The sequence below is a fragment of the Furipterus horrens genome, unplaced genomic scaffold (genome assembly GCF_987537825.1).
Source record: "Furipterus horrens unplaced genomic scaffold, mFurHor1.1.pri manual_scaffold_11, whole genome shotgun sequence".
Classification (NCBI taxonomy): Eukaryota; Metazoa; Chordata; class Mammalia; order Chiroptera; family Furipteridae; genus Furipterus; species Furipterus horrens.
In genome coordinates, this window is record NW_028327181.1 from 85,911,797 (window position 1) to 85,936,593 (window position 24,797).

The window sequence follows — 24,797 nt, forward strand, 5'->3', positions numbered from 1 at the left end:
AAAGGACATAAGAAGCATCCATCAACTTTAGCTATGCTGTGTGAAGCAGAAAGGAAATGTCTTTGCCACGGTTGTCTTTCTTATATCTGTCCCCTCATTTTGAGCTGAGCTGTATAAAGGTTAGACTGTGGCTGTGATGTTGCAGCTTTATTTTCTATGCTAAAAGTGTAAAAGTTGGGTTTTTCTGGTAAAGCCTCCAGTAGCTGTTCTCCTATTGCTATGGCCAGGAAGAGGACTGCCCTGCAAGGCCCCAGAGCAGCAATACAAAGACTCCGAGAATGTTAGAGCTGAATCAGACCTAAGCATCACTCACACCGTAAAGAAGACAAAACTAAGATCCAGAGAGAAGGAATGTGAACTTGAGTTCCTTCACAGACATATAATAAAATGTTATTTTACCTTTTTTATCTTGTATGGAATATTGTCTCCACTTTAATTAGATACTATCAAAAAATAATTTGAATTTTAACTCATGTTAGAATCTCATGGAAAAAACATACTTGATGAAATATTAGAAAATACTGCTTAGGTGTTAAAAAATGTGCATTTTTAAACCATATGGCAATGTAATATTTGACTTAGTTTGTGCTATTGAGAAAAACCATGCTGAAAAAATGTCAACATCTTTCCATATTGTATTATCTGCTAGAGATCATGTTCCATTGCCTAGTTTGTATGATTATATAAAAGAGCTGAAAACAATTTTCTTAACAGCTGAAAAGAACTTTTCTCAATGCTTGGATAATTCAAAAATGGCTGAACAAACTTACCTGAACTCTTCTAAAAACTGATAAAAAGGTAAGAAAAAATACCATTTTTAGAGCAAAAAAATGTTTTATCCCAGAGATAACTCTTAGAAAATGTTACCAAAGATTAGAAACAATAATTTTGAACAGGGGAATTATTTCTCTCTGTAATATTTACATACATGAAACCACATTAATTTTATGCATATGTATAAAACACCAATTTTTTAAGCAAACATGCAATGGAGGACATGCAGGTAAGTGATATTTGAGAAATGGGGCACAGGAGTAATTGCTTGAATGGCAATTCACCAAGTTGGCCTACTCCGGTTCCGGAAGCCTTGTCAATTAATCATATAAATGAATGTTGAACTCTGATGCTCCACACTACACCTCATCCTCTGGTGTCATCTGTTGCTGTCCTGATGTTCATCACTACCTCTAGTTGTAGCTGTGTCAAGTTTCTCGACATAGGGTACCGTATCACATCCTTTTTCAAAAAAATCTTAAAATTTAAGATGTATAAAGATGATGGCAAGTACATTCTTTTGTTATAGGCTATCTTGAGGACTTACTTTTGAAAGGAACTGGGGAGCCCTCCACAAGTACTGCAGTATCGGCTAACGGATACATTACGATTTTCAAAGCCCGTCAAGTTACTAATGAAATGAGTCAAATGCAACTAATCAACCTGATGAGAAATCTCCAACACCAATAACAGTCATTCGGAAGGAATTCTAAGAAAAGTATATGCATCCCAAAAGAACAGAGTTAGAAATTCATTGAAACAATTCCATAGCACAAAGAGCTATGTTTCAAGATTAGCCTTTGTATTTTTCTAATGAGGGACTCAGCTTGGTTCTGAGGATCATTTTAGACCAAGAGAAATACTTTAGACATAGCTATACATGTTCACATAGAATGAGGATAACAGAAGTGCATAAAATAAAACTATGTTACTGCACATTCCATAACGTCTTTTACTCTGCTTGAAATTCCTATCGTACTAGGCCTGAAAGGATTCAAATTGGTTTTCTGAAATCCCTGACAAAAATAAGGCAAGTATAAATTATGAATGTTTATATGTAACCAGTGGTTTGTGATATTTTCTGTGTAGGATCTCAAAGCACTTACACTCTTGGTCTTCAGGGACAGACTGGTGGCAAGGACCATTAGTCTCTTTGGATAACTTGAACAATCAGTGTACAGACCATGGTCCTGCTTTTCAGATCTGCTTTTTTTTTAAAAAAAAAAAACAATTTATTTATTTGTTTGTTTGTTTATTTATTTTTTAGAGAGAGGGGAAAGGAGAAAGAGAGAGAGACATCACTGTGTGGTTGCCTCTCACTAGTGCCCCCAACTGGGGACCTGATGTGCAACCTAGTGTGATGTGCCCTGACTGGGACTCGAACCGCGACACTTGGCTCACAGGCTGATGCTCAATCCACTGAGCCACAGCAGCCAGGGCTCAGATCTGCTTTTATCAGGTCCATTTCAGAGCTCACCTTCAGCACACTACAAGACAAATATGCCTCTTTTCCGACATATATCTGAAAGACTGACATGGACTCAATTTCTACACCCAGCATGAAAAGGTAAACTGATTTCAAAAGAATGAAACAAAAGCACAGTAAAATACATCCAAATTAGCTCCACATTCATGGAGCTATTCTGAGAGTAAATCAAGTAAAATGATACACTAAAGTCCAATGTTAAACTAGAAAAATATTTGGGGTTCTGTGTGCATGAGAAATAGTCAACACTTGCCGTATTCAAGCTCACACACACATACACATACACACTCTTTGCAGTCAAGAGTTTTGAAAGACAGTGGGTTCCACTAGAATCTGAATCCGTGATAGCCCAAGCAGTTCCTTTGAGAGTATGGAAACTGTCAACCAAGTGAATTAAGACAGAGGGTTATGGTGGTTTTTCTAAAATAAGAGGTCCTTTGGGTTGAGAAGTTCAGCCTAAAACTGTCAAAATGAATCTACTAATTAATTTCTTCCAATCTTTTAGGTTTATATAAGCTTACCAAATTTCCTTTCCCTAACTCCTAATTCTCTTTTTTTGTTTTTATACTCAAATTAGAGACTTTCAAAGGATTATAGCAACATATTAAGGAGCGGTGTCAAAATGGTAAGATTTGTTTAAGCTAGTCAAAAAATGCAGGATATTGGTCATATCACTCTCCATATTTTCCTGTAAGGTTGAAATACTGATAATAAAATATTAAAGAGATGCTTATGCCTTGGTAGACTGGACATCAACACACTGCCGACAATTAAATATGGGCAAGGCCGAGCAGTTCTAGAATTCCTAATCCCAAACACTTCACCCCAAGAATATAAAGCAGAACTGGAACCAGGACACCAGCTGTGATGGCAGCTACTCTTTAATTTACACTACTTTTCTTCTTTGATCACCCTCTTTCTAAAAAATTGTTTCCTATAAAAATGTGTTACAGCCAGGATGTCAAGTTCAACAGATTTCCACCCCAAAGAGTTAAAAATACGACTGCATATTGTAGGAACACTAGACAAAGCCTACCAATCCAACTGAAAACGGGGGGAAGGATGCTGCTGGATTTGCCTCACCAAACGGCAAACCAAGAGGCTCGTCTGAATGCTAAGCTGCTGAGAAGGAAGAACCCTGACACCTAGTGCCCATCGGAGAAAATGAAGCCTTGGAGCTACTACTATTCCTAGTTTTGTCTGTGCGAGTGATCATTAAATTGCATTCAATCTGGAGTAATATCTATTTCCCAGAAAAATGTTAAGGGAAAAAGTTAATAATTCCAGTCTCTAATTACCAACCTTTTTTGGAGTACACATCCTGTACCTAATTGTTAAAACTGCTTCTAGACACAGCATCTTTTCATCTCATCTCAGTTTTTCATCATGACAGGACAGATGTGAAGGAATGGATGGGTTCATATTGTTAAAGGGCCATGTTCTGAAATAACAAGGAAAACAGGGCCCTGATTTCTATCCTCACTAAAAAATCACTATAAAAAGGGGGGCATCTCTGCATCTTTCATCATTGCCTGATTTAGAGATTCATGATCTAGTTCACAAAACTGTTAAAGGAAATATAACAAAAGAATGCTAATAACATTTCAGAACAAATAACATAGTCTCAAGAAGGCTAGTGGTTTCTGTCCTACCAGGCAAAGTTAAGTTGTTCTCTGTCAAGTCCGTTATAGCCCGTGGCTTGATCTTAGCCTGACTGAGTCTTTTGATAACACGATTTAGTGTGAAAAGTAGCGGCATTGGATTGTGAACTGTTACTCAAAATGTTCCCACCTGCAATTACAGCTTCCACCAAATGATCAAAACAGGTTAGCAAACTGGCAGGAAAATGAAAACAGTTCCTCCACAATTGAGATGTGGTGAGGTAGAACTGTTGGTTAGCTTCATTTCTTCAGTATCCAGCTCAGCAGCACACATTCACTAGCTGTGTAGTTACATACAGTGCTCATCACTGTCAGCATCATGAAATCAGCTAGAAATGAAATCAGTTTAGTCTATGCGGCAATCATATGTTCCTCAATTTTCATCTTTACTTGAAACTATTAAAAAAATATTTCTGGGTAACTTGTCTCTAGAGCTGTTTGCAAGTAACGTAGTTCACAGATTTGTTCTACATCTCTTTCATTCCTACTCTAAATTCATACTAAATGCAATGCCATTCAAATCTGACAATGAGAAAAAAATGTGTTCTCCTACACCTTTCATCATGCATAAGGTGGCATTCCCTCAGTTACAGCTTTCTTGGTGGCAAAGGGACAGCTAGGAAAATAGAAAAGAGAAAGCAGCTAACACTACATCAGAAAATCTCCATTTCTCCTGCTTTTAACACAGGCACAATGTTCAAAATGCAGGTCACATCTCTGCTGAAACAGCCAATATTCTTCCTCAAATGGCACACGAGTTACCTAAAACTAAATGGAACTGAATCGTTCCAAGTCCTGGACCCATCACCATTTTACCTATTTACTGTCCTGGAAATAAAAAATAAGGAAGAAAGACTGGCCACCCATATAGCCAATGGTCTGATAAGTGCAGGTTTGCTGCCTCTGATTATGGGGGGAAGTATCTCAATTCATGGGGAAACTCTGCAGGAATCTCTTGTTTTCCCTTTTTTCCTTATATCCATGTGTTAGCTTTTAAAGCCAGAAACTCCAGTCCTTCAAGGTGATGCAATATCACCCAAAATGATGACCTGGGAGAGCCATCACCTTTGGAGAACACCACATTGTAATGATTTAATGTCTATGTAGCATCAGTGCATTTACATTGAGCCTTGGCTCTCAGAACATTAATAGGTCAATTTTTTATTCCTTTTTTAATAAAACTGTTTCTCAAGGCTCTGTTCAGATGCCCATTCTCTTTGGGATGGGACAGATTTGCACCACATCTCACTAGCAGGAGCTCTTTTCTCTCCCCTCACATCACCCCTGGAGTAAGAAGTAGTGTCAGGCTCGTGACTAACTTGTCTCTTTGGCCAAAGAAAATTAAACTGGAATAGCTGAAAGCCAACTTGCCCTGATAAAACTGGGCTTGGCACGAGGAGATACATTGTATGAACACCGCTGCATCCCTTAGGCACTGCCGCTCCTCAGAGTTCTGTCTGCTGGGACTCCATCTCTGGGCTGGTGAGGCCCTCAGTGGGCACGCTGCACTGTATGTTCAAGCTACTGGTAAAGGGGTCGGATGCTAACACCTCAACCTTGTTCCTGCTGTGCGGTGCCCTACGATCTCGCTATGGCCACTGATGGACTGCCCCAGTCATGCTGGGCATTAGTCACTAAGTGTTCACAAAAGGACAGGGGTCTTATTTCTGCCAAGTTTAAAGACTCAGAAGTAGCAAGCTAACGCTCAGCCTCAATTCCAATCAATCACTTGAAGGAAAGGAAAAGAGAGAACAAAGAAAATAGGCAACTAAGGAGGAAAAAGAATAGAAGGAGAAAGTGAGAACTGACAAAAATGCACAAATAATTTTAATACTATTTCTAGATTTCAAGATTATTAAAGCACTGGGCAAAGGGAAATGTGGCTCCTATACAGACTTCACTACTTCCGGCTACAGTATAAGACATCTCTTTTCCATCAAGGTCTGTTGGGTCTTAAAGGGGTTAAAAAAAACCTTTAATTTTTTTTATTCGTGTGTGCATGCGTGCGTGTGTGTGCGCGCGCGTGTGTGGGCTTTGGGTCCAGAGTCCCGTATAATAAGACTATTTGTATTCATACTGGCAGAGTAAACACTACATGTTCATGCCCAGGCAGCTCTGTGCTTGTAATTTCAGCGAGAACAGAGCTCTGTCCCTTTGGGACTTCACTATTCCCCTAGTCTCCATTTGCTCAAACACAGAATGAGAGCGGAGAGAAAGCAAGAGAGAAAGATCATGGCAAGAGGTTTCACACAGCACTGCAGCTAGCTTTCACGTGGCCAAAAATCTCATTTTGTGTTTTAATTACATTAGTTAAAACCATTTTCTCTCAGTTCTACGTTCACAAGGGTGCCTTCCGTTCCTGAAGACTACACTGTTCAGTGAATCAGAATGTAAGTCTAGCACAATGAAGCTTTTCTTTGCTGTTGAGGGGCTCACTAAGTACATGCTACACACAGTGGCACAAACCTCTGCTTCAACTTTGTGTGCTAATGAGTATATACCTACTCTTGTCAAAATTCTATGCATCCTTCCTCGCTAGCCTCTTGCCTTTGCTATTTGTCAAGGTGTCAGATTAGAACTTGTACAATTCTGATACTTTCCATTTGGTCCATGACTGCATCTATCTTAATACCAAATCACCTACTTTTGGTATCCACTGGTGTACTTACTATAACATTTTCTTTTTAATAAGATACTGCATAAAATTGAACGATTGCTCCTTCTAAGGAAGGAGGCTTATCTAGGATTATATCTAAGGTTGAAATAAAAACGTATCTCTTTAGGTTTATTACTGTTAACCATTGTTGTTATAATTATACAGAAGAAGCACAGTTAAAATCAGGAAGAATACCAATGCGTGGAGGTGGACATAGGGTCCTGGGGAAGAATATGACTTTATGAATACCATTATTAATAGTGCACTATAGGAGAAAGGACTCCAAGGTTAGAAAATGTATTCTTCAATCAGAAGTGGGTTCTCTGTTACCTTCTTTTATGTTTAAATCGCTGGTTCTGAATGAGTCCGTTTAAGACGAACATATTTACCATGCTCACAACAGCATCAAATCAAATTACTTGAGCATAAGAAACATACCAAAATATGTATACTAGTATGCAAATAGACACCCAAGTTTTAAAAAAAATGTCAAGCAATAGACATCCAAGTAAAGAAAACCATCAAGCAAAACCGTGCTTTAAATGCTCTTATTATAGAAAAAAAATCTCAAAATTTTAAACATATACAAAAAGAGAAAAAATAATCTATTCCTATGTATCTATCCTCTAACTTCAATTAACAACTCGTGGCCAGTCTTGTTTCATTCATACTCCCACATTCACCCCCCATTATTTTGAAGTAAATTATATCAGAACAGGTCATCTGTAACTATTTTATTATGTATATTTAATAGAAAAGAATGCTCTTTTTTAAGAGCAAAATTGTTATTATTTTTAAACAAAGCAGTAGCATTATCGCACCTAAAAAATTAAACAATAAATCTGTGATAACCAGTTAATGCTCTCTCTTTAAAGAATTCTATCAATAAGATTACTATGCTTCCTACTATTTGGATCTAAATTAACACTATTTAATGACCACCCCATGAAAAGCTGGTACTAGTGGGCACAGAGCTAAGAAAGGGGGAAGGGGACTCAACTACTTGCCTCATTTCCTCCTGGAAGCCTGTTCATGTGGACCAGTTGACCTTGATCATCCAACACGAGTTCGGTGTACGTCAGCATGTCAGAAGGCAGAGGGGGTGAAGGAAGGAACGCTTGAGTAGACATAGACTCCCAGAGTTTGATCAAGGACTAGTGGAGGAGAGAGGTTTGACTAATCAATGACAATTAGCATTTCAACATGGATAAAAATGTTAAGATTTGGTCAGGCTGGTTTTGTTCTTTCTTTTCCAAGTACTCTGCTGAGTATCTAAACATTAGACCAAATTCTACAGCTCTCACTCTCCGTTAAGATAGATTTGTTATTATTTTTCACATAATGTATTTTACATGCCAAAAATCAGACGCTTTTCCAACAGAGTCAAACTACTGAGTGATTCTGAATCACTAGAGCATTAACAAATACACCAGACCTAACAATATCTCTGGAAAATTATAAAAATAAGTAGCATCAATCCCCCTTAAAAGAAAAGAAAGAAAAATCCTAGAGAAACTTGGCAATAGAAGAATAACCAGGAAAATGACATAACACTTACCTAATACAAAGAAATCTCAAGAAAGCAAGAACAAAGTTTCTAATAGAGGTTCAGGAGAAGCATCATTTTTCTAATCTCTCTTAAGAGCTACAGGCCCATAAGCAGGAGTTAGCTCACTAGAGGTGCATGACTATTTCTAAGTGTTCACGTGAATTCTGTTCAAATTTGAGAAAAACAAATAGATACACTTATCCATTTAGAAACCACCTGACTTCCATCTGCAACTTCCTACTACCAAAACAAGTGCCTCATGAAGTGGGAACTACTTTAGCTGTTTCTTTGCTTGCCTCAAAGCAACATTTAAAGTCAATATAATTTATCCATACCTAGATATCCTAATCACTATATTTATGTCTACACTATAGGAAGAGTTATATAGAATGTGATTTTTATTTATAGCACTGGCACTGGGAAACAGAACCAGCACAGCTTTTAGACTAACAATGCCAGTAGTGCTGAATGAAGGTACCTATGTTTCCAGAGAGAAAACTTGTAAATGAGCGGTTACATAAGGAAATCTCTTGCATTTATGAATAATAGAAGAATTACAGATAGACCATTTACCAAGGTCACATATATTACCTTAGTAAAATTTAAATGTGGTTATACTGGTGGTATTAACTAGGAGCTTTGGAAAAATCCTATATGCATAGATTTTTTTAAAGGACAAATTCAGTTTTTTGGTTTTTTTTGATACCTTATTTTTTATCTGCTGCATTTTCTGCTGGTGATCTACTTTTCTTGCCTTCTATTGATGGAAGAAAAATCTGCAGCATAGAGATGATTCACCATACAGATCAAAAGAATTTATTTTCATATAGAGGATAAGATTCGTAATATCATATTTTCTCATGCTAGTTTTTATTCAGCTATAATAAATCTCCCACAAAAGAACGGATACTTTAAACTGTAGCATGAACTCTACATCCATTTGTATATGTTATCTGTATTGATTCTCATCCTACTAACCTAGGCTATGAACTAGAGAGACCTGGGCTATCTGGGAAAACAGGAAAATGAGAACTAGAGTTTTAAACTTTAAGAGTCATAATTTGCATATAGCCTTAGGAAATACATACCTGAAGGTAGCTCCTCACACAGGGCATTGCACGCTACCACCACAGGCATGTGGTCTCAGTTTACTCTCATCTAGTCAGCAGAGGCTCTATCCTCACTATTCCTCCTGCTAATTCATAAAGAACCATCCAGCATGTAAACTAGCAGTCATCAAGTCCAAAATAAAATAGAAATGAGAACAGTGTCAAGACATTTCCTGCCCTTTGGTAGTGCATCATCCATCCTGAGCGGCATCTGATAGAGAGTCGAACAAAGCCTTGCCTCTTTAGAATATGCCAGAGCCCCCCAGTTAGCCACCATTACCTGTCGAAACATCTCTGGGATATCATATATGTATGTTGTCCCTAAGGATTGTGCTTGGAACCTCTTTGACTGAAGCAGGTCTTTGGTCACATAGGGAGTGTTGATTAACATTCCATGCAATGGTCCCTGTTTGTCTCCATAGGCCTGAAACATGATCTGCAGGGAAAAAAAGGATGGCATGGGGAGTTGAGACAGAGAAAAAAAATCAGACAGCGGCCTAGAGGGGCCTTTCTCACAAATGTTATTTCTTGAAACACATTTTTGGTGGTATGAGTAGCTAAATTATGTTTCTTAACATTGGAGACTGGTATATAGTGCTCTCACCTCTCTACAAATTAACCAACTGCAAAAAAATGGTATTTGGCCAACCGTATACCCTAGGCTGATTTTGCTTTTGGATTTATTGACATCAACAAGAAAGCACAGTGTAAATTTCACATTTCAAAGACAGACTGACAATGCCTGCCTTCTAAAGTGACTTGAATTCCACATATTCAGAAATGAAGTATGTCAACAACCAGTCTGAGCAGTGCTACTAGTATTTTAGTTGAGAAACAGTTATTCATGAAAGATAATTCTGTTCTTTCCCCAACAATAGAAGGCCTGGTCAGGCTCTACTACATCATCTATGCTTTAGTCTATTTGATTAGAAGGTGCTTCATAAGTATTATTAGCTACACAAAGGCTTCAAAGATTTCTGCTACAGGTGGATTTCAACCATCCATCTAGCTAGTTAATTCTTGTTAGCTTAATGACACAGCCTATAGTAAAAGAAATATACTTTACTAAATAATTTATATTTTATTAAATTATAAATATATATATCTACATAATATATAGACCATATATGCATTTCCTAGTACACTATATCTACAACTAGTGAATAGCTGCTGCAATACTTATATTGTCACATAATGAAATCACACCAGCTTTTAATCATTTTAACTCAAATATTTCTAGAAGAGTACTTCATACTCCATATATTTAGTTTTATTTGCTTATACATATTTATAAGGAATGCCATTATTTCTATTCAATTAATATTTATTGAGTGCCCAGAGGCTGAATGACACTAAACTAGGCACTTTATGCATGAATACATAAAATACAGATTCCCAATGCTGTGAACAGAAACGGAGATTGGGATGTGAGAGTATGTGTCTCTACCCACATATCTACTCAGGCCTAACATATATAAGCTTAAATCTACTATTAATAATTAGATTTGTGACCTGCTGTACAGCCACAAAAAGAGAATTAAGTGTTTAGCTAAACCCTGGGTGCAGTTCAGCTAAGTGAATCCTTAGCCTCTTAGATCAGAGGAGCAAGTATGTTCTGCTGGCTGCTCAAAACCCCACAGGTTGGCGTCCCCAGTCCTCTTCATATGACTGTGGTGAAAGTCACCAGGTGGGAGGCAGAATTAACAGTGTCTTAGGAATGAAGAGCTAGAAATACTAATGTATTTGAATCTTAGAGATTCAAAGTGTTAGTATGAAAGAACTGGATTCACAAGAGAATTTGGGGGGCTATCAAGATGTTCTCTATCATGATTGTGATGGTGGTACACAGGTGTATACTATTTTAGAATGAACTGAACACATAAAATGAGTGCATTTTATTATACGTAAATTGTATTTTAATAAAGGTGATTTTAAAATGTTTATTTCTCCCTTATACTACACATTACAAATCAACTGACTTATGCATGGATTACCCAGTTCTCTTCTCCCCACTATAACTGCCTGAAATGAGTGTTTATTACAGCTAGCAACACAAAGACTATACAAGGAAAATGATACAAAGAAACTCAAGCCAGTCTACCTTGCTCCATATTGGCAAAAAAATAATGTGCCAAAGCAAGAGGCTGATAATAATGAAAGCCTCTGAATGACCAGCTATCTCTGTTAATTCCATTTTCTACTATAACGGATATCACAATTAAAAACTGGTAAAGTATATGTTTTTTAAGTTGATGAAAATATGTATACATTTAATATGTCACACATCTTTCATCAGAGACCATCAAAAGAGCTTCTCTTGGAAAACAATCTCTAATCCCATATCCTCTGTTCCCTTAGAACTCTGTACTCATTTGAAGATGGCAGGATCATAATCATACTACAGAGAAACTAATTATTTGTCTTCTTCCACGGTGATGTAAATTTCTTGAGAATAAAGATCACTTTTTATCTTTGTATCCATACTACCTGCCACACTAGAGAGGGTTAAAAAAATGTTAAATTAATGAATGATACACATGGTTCTATATTATTTTAAATTTATATAATGCCTCACTAGAGCTAAGAAATGGAACAAAACAAATAAGCATCAGGTCGGCATTACGAGCGCCACAAGTGAGTTGGAGTTGGAGGCTGTTCTTCTGTGTTCCCTCCTTTGGCCACGGGCTCTTCAATCCACATGGAGGCTGCTGAACTCTCTCTACAAAGCACCTGAGGGAGACCTCTCCCTTCAAGGATCCTAAATAGGCAGGACCCATGGTAAAAGGGGTTCTCCCTCAGGCTAAAGGTAGCTCATTCGTTCATTCAGGAACCTATTAAGTGCTTATTTTGTACCAGGCGTAGTACTAAACCCTGACGGAAGGCTTCTGTGCCTTTTGTGCCCCTGTGTTACCACTAGCTAGCATGAGGGAAATCTAAGAGCTTTCTGATAAAAGAAAGGGGAAAAAGTAGTTATGAAGAACAAACTTATTTATCATAAACATTGAAATCTCAAGTGGCCATCTTATTTTTCACACGAATAGACTTGCCTTGAAGCCATTGTAGAAGTTAATTAAAAACATCCCTACCCATGGAAAGCTTTGACTGAAAATGTCTTTAAGGTTGCCCGGAAAAACATCAAATGCAGCAAAAATTATTGAATACTCTTTCCCTTGCTAACCCCTCGTGCTCTTGCGTGCTTCTCTCTGCCTGTTTTAACCGTTCACTTCTCACGGGACAGATCTCTGGTCATCTAACTGGGACTCCAAGCGCAAAATGAAAGGTCGCTCTGACAGCTATCCGAGCTCAGATGTTTAAAATTCATCTTCAAAGTGCTGATAAAAATGTCTTTCGTCGCCTCTCTTCCCAGTTTTAAAAGGACACAGATAAAAACAAGAGACATAATCTCTTCCTGGTATCCAACGCATAGAACAGACTGAGACCTTTGTGTTCGCAGACTGGAGCAAGTTCATCCTCTAACCAGAATAAATGCACTTCCCAAATTCAGTCCAAAGACTTGAAATAACACCTCAGTTCTTAGAAAGACATGAGCAATGGTGAAGCAACCTAAATCCAGTTTCACAGCAAATGATCCAAATATTTGCAAACTAAGGTGGTAAAACAGATTAAAAGGGAATTCTGTTACCACAGAACCAATCTACTAAAAAAGTCACTTCCCATTTTCACATTCTCGATTTTTCTGACTGAAAAATGGGGTAACATTTGCCACTCTGCTTTTTTATAGACATATAATACTCTGAACTCTTTGAAGGGAAGATAATGTATATAAATGGAGTAACAATGGATAAATATGATGAAAGTCACTGCTTGATACTGCTCAAACTATTTCGTTGAAATTTTCCTTCTTTAAGATAGAAGTTGGTGACATATTTCAACCATTCCCCTTTCCTTACTTGCCAATGAGTGGTCTAACTAGGCTGAAAACAGGAAGAAGGACAAACTGAAAAGACAGGATTACTCAAGTAGCCAAGAGCCTTCTAAGAAAGAACCCTGAATTATACAATTGTCTCTGGAATTAGGTCCACTTGGCATCTGTCAGGGCTCACTAATATATGACCAATGGTTGAAGGTTTTATAACACCCATGATTGGCAACATACATGCACATTACAAGGCAAATGAAGTTTTTCAAATCCATGCAATCATTTAAGCTGATAGAGGACAACCCCACTAGGTGAACCAAAGGGATTTATGAGTTTGGGGCTTCTATAACAAGTGCACGTGGCTCATCTGCAGGACCAACTACAAACGTTGTCCTCCGCTTGACCGCTGTACCTGTGCTGTTCTGGAGTCGGTCACTTCTTTGTACAGGCTGATGTCCAAGTAATAGCCAGACTCGTTTGTCAGGAAGAGGCGAATGGGAATCGCTTTCCCAGTTGGTGTCAGGCGAATGTTGATTTTCAGCTCTGCCTGGAGGACGCGTAATTTCCACAGCCGACTTCCATAGCGCATTACCATGCTCCGCACAGATTCCTCAATCTGACAAACACATCACCAAACACAGAACTTAAATACGTTGTAACTAGGACCTATTTCAGGTCTGCCCATCTTAGGGAAAGGAGGAATGGAAAAAGATGCTGGTTTCTTGAGACGTGTACTACCTGTATTTCTTACAAAAAGTCATATAATTTCTCCCCCAACCCTACCTTGCTTAGAACAAGTCAGGGAAAATTTCATGCTGGCCTGTCATATGAGTGGTTTTCTATGGCTCACAACACCCAAATGCATGCAACGCCTTTTCCCTTTTCCAACTATATTCATATTCTATATCAAAGATCTGCAGCATCTAAAATTATAAGCCATGGGATTTAAGAGAAAGCCCCAAATAAGAATAAAATCTCTAGTTAAACAGCTATTAAGTAGCATTTATATGCATGGTAACTATGTTTCATTGCACTTATAGGACCTTAAATCAACATAGCAATTACCACTATGAGCTGTTTTCCATACATTTTTATTAAACTTTATAATATATGTCTTTTGGTAAATTGCACAAATTAAAGATAGGCAATTTGTAGGTGGTGCTAGAATGTTCTCTCTCTAAACAAAGCTTTAAAGCTTGATCATTGCCAAGTCCAATTGGGATTTAAGTATATGAAGCAGATGCTCCCTAGTTTCTTTAAGCTTTATACCAAGAGAACTTAGTGTTTCAGGTAAGTTATTTTAACCAAATAGCCTTAGATGTGATTTCTCCATATTGACACACTAAAGTATAATAAATACACCTTTTCCAACATTCCTGTGGGCAGCTAGGACATACTAATAAACATTAATGTTTCTTAAGTGTCTTCCCAAAATGTTTTCTCAACTTAGAAAAATCTCAAAAATAGCTCATACCACCCTTCTCTTGTGGTTTTTCAGAAGTATGTGACACCCTTGCAATTTGTTTCTAAACCACAGAATTTTAGGTTAAAATGAGTTAACTTCTCTATTCCCACACTTGCTTGTTAACCAAGAGATATCTACCCATTCTTTCCTCAAGGGAACCAGAGTCAACAATCTCTCTCTACAGGAAATTGACAGCTATCTATGATGAGAAAGGCAGAGCCGGGGTGTCTGGAGTAGAACAGAGAGGTTGATATAAAAAACTCAATGAGAAATGGTAAGCTAACTCTAAAATATAAATATATATATAGTTATAGTTGCAGTTATATAGTGTCCAGGCCATGTTTTAAGTCTTTCAGCTTCAGCAGTCCCTTTGCTTAAACTACATGATGAGACTTGATACTCAGTGAGTTGCCCTGTCCTTGATTTTCATGACAGACTAAAGCAACTGATCAGTAGCTTGGAGTCTTGAAGACAAAAAAATAGAAAAAGATTTCTCAGGACTTAAATCCTAAGTCAAAGAGCAGAAGTCCATGCCTACAACTGATCTTGAGAAATGGATATATACTGGTTCTCCTACCCAAATTTCATAGTACAATAGAAAAAGGTTAGCAGGAGCAGAAACAGAGAAGCCTATCTTTATTACCCGTGGAATAAAAGGTCAAGTACAGTCACTTTTGTTTTCCTTCCTTAAAGTATATGGAATGCATTTCAGAACAGAGCCTCAGGGAAGAAAATATACATAATACATGTGAAATTCCTTATCAGCCAAATTCTTTCCCTGTGGAGAAATAGGTTAGATACTTCAGGAAGGTACATTATGTCCCTAAGATATTCAGGTAAGTGACATTTAGTACAAAAAGGCAGTAATTTTGCCAAAATGCCCAGTAATAGCAAAGTTAATTGTTCTAGATGAGAAACCCCCAGGTAATTGTATAAGATAGGACTGCTACCATGGCAAATACCATTATGCAGATACCAACAGAGAAAGAGCAAGATAAATCACACTACCTTCAGTTTTGAGGTCTGCTTTTAATGGCTATCACAAATTTCTGATGGCATCCCAAAAACCCAGTCTTAGCAGCATTCTGTAAACTTTAAAGATCAAGGGCTCAACCAGCTGACCAGAAGTACCTGTTCCCAGGCCCAAGTGCAAATAAACATGAATGAATCTCCCTGCAGTGGTTTGCTAGTCCTGGGAAAGAGGCAAAGGCGAAAGGTACCTTTGATGGGTCCATGATGACCGTAGGCACAAAGTTGAGGAAGATGTGGTTGCAGTCAGTACGGACATTGGTGTTATTAAAAGCGACTTCCAACTCATCCATGGCTTCCAGGAGCAGCCTCTCCCCTTCGTTTTGCAGATATTCAAAAGAAGCTTCCTATGCAGGAAGAAATCACCATCCACATTAATGTGTTTTAAGAGGCAATGAAGGAATGGCTATTGTAATTACTCATGCAGCGGTATGTCATGAATCATAAGGCCCCTGCTCCAGATGTCCTCTCCCTTCCTCCCCAGTCAGCCCAATAACCACAGGCAGCAGAGGCAGGCAGGGGAGGATGAAGAATTCCTGCGGCCCTTCCTCCCGCCTCCTAATGTATCATTTCCTCCCAACAGGTGGAGATGCAGACATCCCCAGAGCTGGAACCCCAAGAGTTATAGCTCACATATGCCAAACGGAGCATATGTGAGATATAAAGGAAAGGAAACCTGTTTAGAAAGGAAAAGTTGAAGAAAGGTTATGGCTACGGGATGTAGTAATGTAATAACCAACACACCAGGAAGCACCTTGCAATGTACAGAAGCCACACTATTTCTAGACAGGTTTAATGGGGTCACTTCTAACTTTTCTCCTTATGCTCCATCCTCACTTAATGCTCCCTGCGACTTTTCTGCTGGCCTGCCTTTTCTTCTCTCAAGTATGTGCTATCATGCTTCCATTACCAAGAAAATTCAAATGAAAGGAAAAGCCCTTTATTATAGGAAATATTTACTTCTGTAAGAGAAATGACTTTCAGACTTCTGCTGGTTATTAGAGTGAGATGAAAAAGAACAAGAGCTTTGATTCAAATAATGAAAACCTAATTTTGAACCATGACTGTTCCTCTGTCCCTTCCCTCAGGGATAACTTCCCATTAAAGTATAGCACTTACCTTGGTGACCAGATCAGAATGTCTGATGATTGCACGGACAAAGAACCTATAGTCTGTCACTTCCGTGCCCACTTCCACTTTGGCTGCCCCAAGATACAGGTGCATCTTGTGATTAGCACATGGAATGGCAGTAAGGTCAAAATTTCTCATCCGGTTCAGCTCTAACTGGAAGGCGAGGGCAGGCTCCAAGTGACGATAGATACGATCCTCCTCAAACTGAGCACGAGAATCGGAGAAAAAAACAGCCCGCAAGAAGCAGTTACAAAATTCTGTTATGAATGTGTATGTAAAAGAGATGCTTAAAAATAAAAACATAAGCTATGGTGTGCTCACGAACAACAGAAATGAGCTCTATGCAAGGATAATGCTGTAACATACTTAAGACGAGGCACTAAAGAACCTACTTACTTCCCAAGCTTTCATCATTTATGCTTTTACAAGTGGTGATGCTCTCCATTAAAAACAAAAACATCAATTCCCTCAGAACTCCTGTAGCATTTAATATCTTTATAATTCTTTTTTTATTTTATTTTTTTACAATTAACTATAAACTCTTTCATTAACAACTACTTCACATACCAGTGTTCTGGATTTACCCAACGAGTCTAAAATGCTTACCATTTCTGCCACAGTGCAAAGGACATAGTAAATACGTGACAAATAAACATCATATGATTTTTAAAAATAGAGATATTTGGCTTTGGAACATACTCTATCCATAGGTATGTAATTATATATATATTTAAACAAGACCTGAATATAAACAAACTGTAGGTGATGAGAATGATCCTACTGAGTTTAACAGTCCTTTAATAACACGGCATTAGGATAATCCTAAAGCATAAGGATGATTCAGAAAGTTACTGCTTTCTTAGGGTAGATCAGTACATTTGATTGTTTCCTAAACCAAACTCTTCAGAAGGGAGCCTTCTTCCGTTATAAGACATGTGTAAGGCAAAGGGAAGCACAAGTCCAATTAGAGGGGAAAAAATGGCCAGAAGAGTACATGGCAAAGATAAGACACTATTGGGCTTGTAAGAAAAAAAAAAAAAAAAAAAAAAAAAATTAAAAAAGAAAGAAGGAAGGAATCCGTTCTTACCTTATCCCTGGCTCGGAACGTGAAAAATTTAGGGAATTCTCTCTGTATTAAAAGAAGGGAAAAGTGTATCAGTCCTTCATAGATAGGGCTCTTTGGGGATAAACACGTAGTACAGAAGCACTCAAGTATCTGGAGGACAGTTTCCTAGAAAACATGCTCCTTACTGAAGCTTAGCCCAAGGAATATGGATGATCCTCTGAGTAACTATTACTTTGACCTCACTTCCAAATTTGAGAATCACCACACTATTAACCTAATTTCAATAGCTGCCCTCTCCTAAGGAAAAAAAAATGAGTATTTTTTTCATCTCCCAAGTGAAAATAAAAAGTTTTCTGGTGTTGCTCTTGATACAACCTGGCAAATAAAACCAATAAACCCTTAAGCTTCAGCACTGCAATAGTAGTTACTGAACTGATTTCCCAAGTTTCCCCTTAAGAAACTCTTAAAATGTAAACTAGCCAGAGAACACAGAATCCCAATGTCGTTTTCCTTATTCACTCTGAAGTCAATAATTTCAAGGGTTTAAACTATAGTGTTTCAAGACAAAGAAAAATACAAGACGTTACTTTGGTCACTACCACTATATGTATAGGGAAGAATGGGGTGGAACTAGCGAACTTGTAATCATTTGATCTTACTGCTCTTTTGCAGGGACATTACAAAAGAAAGTAACCAATTTACTAGAACCTTATTAATGAACAAAGATGAATTCAATTAGCAGAGTCCATTAGTTTCTGAAATTTAACTTATTAACACCAAATACCCCTGTTTCTCGGATGGGAAGCTCTACTGGCAGTGTTGGAATCAAGTCATTACTATTTGCCTCTATAGGAGGTTTCATTAGGCATCTTCATTATGAGTGCAATATAATCAAACACTTACTGGTACAAGGCAGAGAGACCAGGACTAGCTGCATAAATGTCCCTCAATAAGCTTTAGGAACCATGGAGGAAACATGAACCTAAATGAAAGCCTGCTGGGTGGCAGGCACTCTCATGAGTTGTCCCCTCAAGTGCTCTCAACAGCCTCTCAAGGTAGGTATCCCATTTTACAACCAAGGAAGCCATGACCAAGTGCCACGCCCCAGATCAGAAACCTAGACTCTGACCTTGGGTCTCTACGTGCCCTTCATCTCTACCACTCCACTTTTCAAGTGTAAGACATTACCATTCTGTTCTTGTTACAATCCAAATTCCTTACAGGACGTCTCTTTGATGAGACAACAAACAGAAATTAAGAATTTTTAAAAATTAAAAAAAAAAAAAATGAAAAACTCATGCTGAAAACTTGTGGTTCTTGAATTTACTGAAAACTTCTTGAATATTTTCCACAGGTCCTATACCTCACCCTCATCTGCACCTACACAGTTAATAAATCTTACATTTTCCTTGCATTTTAACTGTACAACTGCATTTAATAGGCTTCCTGAAGATTGTTTACAAGCCCAGGAAACCCTTCGTCTAGGTGTGGGTACTTAAAAGCCCTTTGAAAGAGGACTTTACACAGCACCAATCCTTTATTATTTATTTATTTATTTATTTAATTTAAAGAGTTGGGAGTTGTTTTGTTTGTTTTAGATTTTATTTATTTATTTTTAGAGAGAGGGGGAGGGAGAGAGAAAGAGAGGGAGAGAGACATCAATGTGTGGTTGCCTCTCATGTGCCCCTAACTGGGGACCTGGCCTGTAACCCAGGCATGTGCCCTGACTGGGAATCGAACCAGTGACCCCTTGGTTCGCAGACTGGTGCTCAATCCACTGAGCCACACCAGCCAAGGCGCACCAATCTTTTATCGATAACGTTTTTATTCTATATAATTCTCTAATTCCCCCCAATGACAGTAAAGAACATGGGGATGATGTCAAGGCTAGGCAGGAAGATGTTCAGCTGCATTGCCAGTAGGTTTCATGCTCAGGGCTTTATAGTCTCATTTTTGTTTTATTCTTGAGAGGTATGACCTTCAGAGCATTAGCTAAGGTAGCACAAGTCAAAAATGGAAGGGTAACAAAATCCTTTCATGAAATTTTCTGTAAGAAAAGTTAAGGAAAGTGGTAACAATCTTTTAAGCACACACTCTTTTATTTTGCCTAAACAACTAATCAATTAATTAATTAATTAAAATAGTTATTTAGTACATCATTTATTCAAGTGTCTAAATTGCAGGACTGATATCATTTTTCTTAAAAAACATAATAACAGTAACTAAAAAACTGCTTTCTTTACCACTTAAATCAACTAAGGAAATTTGTAGTAACTGAAGGCATGAAAAGCAAACAATTTAAACAGAAATGCCTTTATTACAAATAATGAAAGAGATTGACTAGGTCTTGGCAGAGGTGGGAAAAGACCACCAATCAGAAAAACTACTTTCATTAAAGTTAGCTAAGAAAGGGTGTTATAAGATGATATTGTTGCAGAGCACGCCCCCCCCCCCCCCATATCCCAAGAGCCTGCTGTTGGGGGGATGGAGGAAGGGGAAAGCTTTCAAGATGCCTTTGCATATCTACGGCTGGTAGCTAATGTCTTAGTTATGCAAATAGCTTTGGTTCTTCCAAGGTCCCAAGGAAATGGGAGGTGTTTTGACCATGGAAGGGTGAGGAAAGAGCACACAGGGCCTGCGCAAGGTTCTGTGAATGGTCAGAGCTGATCACCCTACCCGCTGCGTCACAGAACGCACTAAGGGATTTAAAAATGAGGCGGTAGCCATTTTAGGGAGAGGAGAGGAGATCCACACTGTTTGGAGAGAGGGAAGAGAGGAGAACCACACAGTCTACAGAGTAGAGAGTTCTATGTGGTTTGCAAGGAGGTAGAGGAAAGAGAGGAGGAAGAGGGCAGAGAGTAGAGGAGAACCACGTGGTTTGCAGAGAGGAGAGATCCACACCGTTCGCAGAGGGAAGAGAACCATGCAGTTTTAGAAGAGATCCATGCGGCTTCGAAAGGGCAGAGAGAGAAACATGTGTGATCCAGGGCAACACGGCACATGTTTTTCTGGACTGTTATACAGAGGCTGCTGACTTTGCACCCCAGATCCTGAAGGAGACAGCTCACAGATAAGGGATGGGGAACTTCTGGGCATGTTTTTGGCTTCTAGCCTTTTGGGGAGGAAGGGAAGTGCTGGGTCCCGTGGGAGAGCAGGGCTCTGAGCTGAAGTGCTCACTGCCCTCCCCAAGCTGGAATACTGTAAATAAAGACCTGTTTTCCTCAACACTAGTTGTTGGGTTTTACACTGAGGCACCACGTGAAAGAACCCCCTTTCTCTCTGTAACAATACGTATCAGCAAACATTTTTTTAACTTTTGAGTAAATTATTAGCTCTAAAGTAAAGTCCTCAATTTAAGCATGAAGCATTAAGAACAAGAGATGGTAAGAACTTCTGTGCAATGGGAAGCAGTATTAGTGAACAATTCTTCAAGCCTGGGGACCTCTTGGGTGGAAAGAAGGGGAAGAGACAAGTCAAGGAACATGTATGAATGACCCAGGGACATGGACAACAGGGTGGGGACTGACTGGGAGTGAGGGGAGGGCTAGGCGGAGGAGAGCAAAGGGGGGAAAATTGGGTCAACTGTAATAGAACAACAATAAAATATTTTTTAAAAAAAGGAAGGAAGGAAGGAAGGAAGAATGAACGAAAGAAAAAGTCACCTCTTTTGACACTCAAAAAAAAAAAAAAAAAAAAAAAATCACAGAAAGACACAGAAGAAGAAATCCAAAAGTCTGACCCTGTAGTTTTAGTAAATTCCTTCATCCTACACCTCACCCTCATATTGCCAGGCTTTTCCACTAAGAGCATTCATGCTTATTCTATCACTAATGTAATTGCTTTCCAGGCATTCTGCTAGTGTTATGGGCAAATATCATAATTGAATGTACATAAAGGAAAACCCTCTTAGTGTTCTGGTACCAAAAAACAAAAGAATGCAACATTTCTCAGGAAGAAATTATACTCCTGCTGTGTTCTAATCAGCCAACCATCATCAAGACAATCAAAATAATTTGCCTAAATTAGCCAATCAAGACACCCTGCAAATCAGAGAATGTGAAAACCTGCAACAGAAAACATCATAGCTGATTATGATACTAATAATCGTGTTAAAAACCTAATGAGATGAAGAAATTGAAAGCTTGCTGGGGCAATTCTCTTTTACCTCAACATGCTGAGAACTAATTATATAGACTGTAATTAAAACAAAACCCCAAACCTTCTGAAAAACTTATAGTTGATCCACTAGCAAACAAAACTACAAATCTTTCAGCTTTATTGAGATATAATTGACAAATCAAAATTTTTTAAAGTAATGAACTACTAACCATGATAACTGTTTTCATTAGTGGGCTCTTTCTTCCAAAGCATTTAATTTTAAAGTGGGAGTCATTCACATAAAATCAGTAAAAGTAGAAGTATCTCCTAGATGATTTATAGCAGAATTTTAAAAGTCTCATAAAATCATACAAAGAAAAATCAAAAGGACACTTAACAGGTGCAAAACTGATTTAGAATCTCATCACAGTTCTTGAACCTAATGCTTTGGCTTAGGTGGCAAAGGATAAGGAGAAATCCTGAAAATGTACATTTTAGTATCCTTAAAAAAACTTGGCTGAAAAAAAATATGAAAAGCTTCAAAAAGTATAATACTTATATTCCAATTAAATAGCACTCCTTCTGCTGCACCTTTTAGAACCTGAAATGTGAGTAAAAGTAACAAAGAACTAATACTACATGAAACCAGAGAACTGCAGCTTACATACCTGCAGAAATTCAAAGAGCTTGTTCTTTTGCTTTCAAGGCTTCAATTTTCTTTTTTAATATGAAGAAGATATTTACAAGAATAGGCTCATTTTTCTTCAAACTTTTTGTTTATATATCAATGTAAAGCAGTTATTCAAATCCCATTATAGGCACTTGGTTTAATGGATGGTTATGGAAACAGACTGGACACTAAGAGTCCTTAATGCTGATAAATATTGCTAACTTGGAACAGGCTCCATACAGAGCTGAGACTAAGGTAGCAGCAGACATTCCAGTGGGACTGTGGATATTAAACAATGATGTTTTGGAAATGCTTATGGATAGTGTTCCCTAGAATCTGAATAAACATCCAACGATATACACTCTCTGGGAACCTCTACTCTGGCCCCCTTTTGTCCTGTTCCGGGTCTGAAGCAGCCTGAGAGAGGACTACGTAGCAGCACAACTGCTCCCTCCACACCAGCCAATGTTGTTCTTGAACCAGACTTGCCCCCTCATGTACGCATTCTCTCTTCTATTCAGTAATATCGGGATTTCACAGTGTAGGAACAGAGGAGACTGCATACATCACAGTGGATTACCAAGAAGCCAGAGAGATCAAGGGATTCATTTCTAACACTCAAGGAAAGCTTCCTCTTTTTCACACTACACTAACTATGGGCAAGCACACACCAGATGACATGACAGGCCAAGCATGCTTCATGAATGGAAAGCTACCACCAGCAGAGGAGCTGATAGCTGTACCGTGACAGAGAGCCCGGATTTGTACAGCTCCTGCCAAGGTGTCCTGGCTATTGTGGATCCTGGATGGAATTCAGTAATAGTTGCCCTTGCGCCTTGTGTAACCACTAATCATTTCTACGGGGTCTAACATAAAAATAACCCAGCTCCTCTGCCATTCAATTCTTCAGAGAAAACCCAGTCTACACCTAAACCTTAATTTCTCTAAGTCCTAAAGCAACCTTTCGTACGCTCATGACAAATCATGTCACTTGACAGTATAACTGATTTCCCACTTGATGTCACTATAAATAGGAACTGGACCATGAGTCCCAGGAAAGACCCACTGCTGGACTCATTTTCTAGCAGATTCGCCTATACATGTCCCTATTCAGTCTAAATTCAGAAATATTGGGAGAAAAAAATGTTTTAAATCTGTAGATAGAGTCTAGGACATGACACAGATTCAGAGATAAGAGTTTTTTTTGTATGTATAAAACACATACAAAAAATGCCCACGAGAATTCGTTGCTTTGGCTTTTTAAAAATGTTAGTAGAGGGTTTTAATTTATCATAAAATGTTTATTATAGGAAACCAGTTCATATACTACAGACATGAAGATGATCTGGACCATTAAGAAACAGAAAAACAATTTTACAAATTCAGTATCATTCCCCAGAAGAATACAGTTTCTCAAAGTCAGTGAGAAAAGAAAATCACATTAATGCTTAAGAACCGAGCCCAATACTTCCCAAATCCAGGGCCTGGCTCTGGCGTGCCTACCTTAGCTCTGATCAGCATCCACCAGCCACAGTACTTATGCATGTGCTCTCATATTCTATCCTCAAGTATCAATTTTATTCTCTAAGCTCTGGATTTTTTCTTTCTAAAGCCCCAGGGTTCTCTTTAAGCTCCTCATACTTCTTCGTTGCCTCCAGTCTCCTATCTGAAGTTATTGATTGATATATATCTGCACTCTGCTTGGTTTCCTGACATCAATAACACAGGGCAACTGTGCAGTCCACAACATTTCCTGAAGCATTTCAGAAAATCTGAGCTCTTTAGTTGGCAAGGCAGGCTCTCTTGTTTCTCTACAGATAAGACCAGCGATTTTCAACCGACGAGCCTTGGCACACCGGTGCGCCACAGAATTTTTAAAACCTGCGATTCCTGACCAGTCATGGGCAGTGCCCTCCCTTCCCTGAGGCAGTCAAATTAAAACACGACAACAGCCAACACAACAATAGCCGTCTGGTGCGAATGGATCAAAATGATACCTTTTTTTTTCCAGACTGACAAAAAATATACTTTTTTGGTGTGCCACAGGGTTTCAGTAATTAGTTTATGTGTGCCATGGGATGAAAAAGGTTGAAAATCACTGGACTAGAACAACAAGGCGAACTGTGAGAAGGAAAAGAAAATGTCAAGTGCTAAAGACCTAATAAACAGAAAAGCAATAAAAGCAACCACGCATAGGTCCCTGAGTTCAAAGTCCTTTTCAGA

At 38.4% G+C, this 24,797-nt stretch overlaps 1 protein-coding gene across 3 annotated transcripts in view; it reads right to left on the bottom strand.

Moving 5' to 3' along the window:
* Positions 1 to 24,797, bottom strand: part of ACACA (acetyl-CoA carboxylase alpha) — a 199,167-nt gene that overhangs the window by 81,362 nt on the left and 93,008 nt on the right. For all 3 annotated transcript variants that reach the window (XM_090290711.1, XM_090290710.1, XM_090290712.1), the window contains 6 exons: positions 17,828 to 17,869; positions 16,729 to 16,944; positions 15,801 to 15,956; positions 13,528 to 13,731; positions 9,516 to 9,671; positions 7,585 to 7,731 (listed from right to left, as the gene is read on the bottom strand). In XM_090290711.1, the coding sequence (XP_090146837.1) occupies positions 7,585 to 7,731; positions 9,516 to 9,671; positions 13,528 to 13,731; positions 15,801 to 15,956; positions 16,729 to 16,944; positions 17,828 to 17,869 (921 nt within the window). The remainder of the gene's footprint in view (positions 1 to 7,584; positions 7,732 to 9,515; positions 9,672 to 13,527; positions 13,732 to 15,800; positions 15,957 to 16,728; positions 16,945 to 17,827; positions 17,870 to 24,797) is intronic.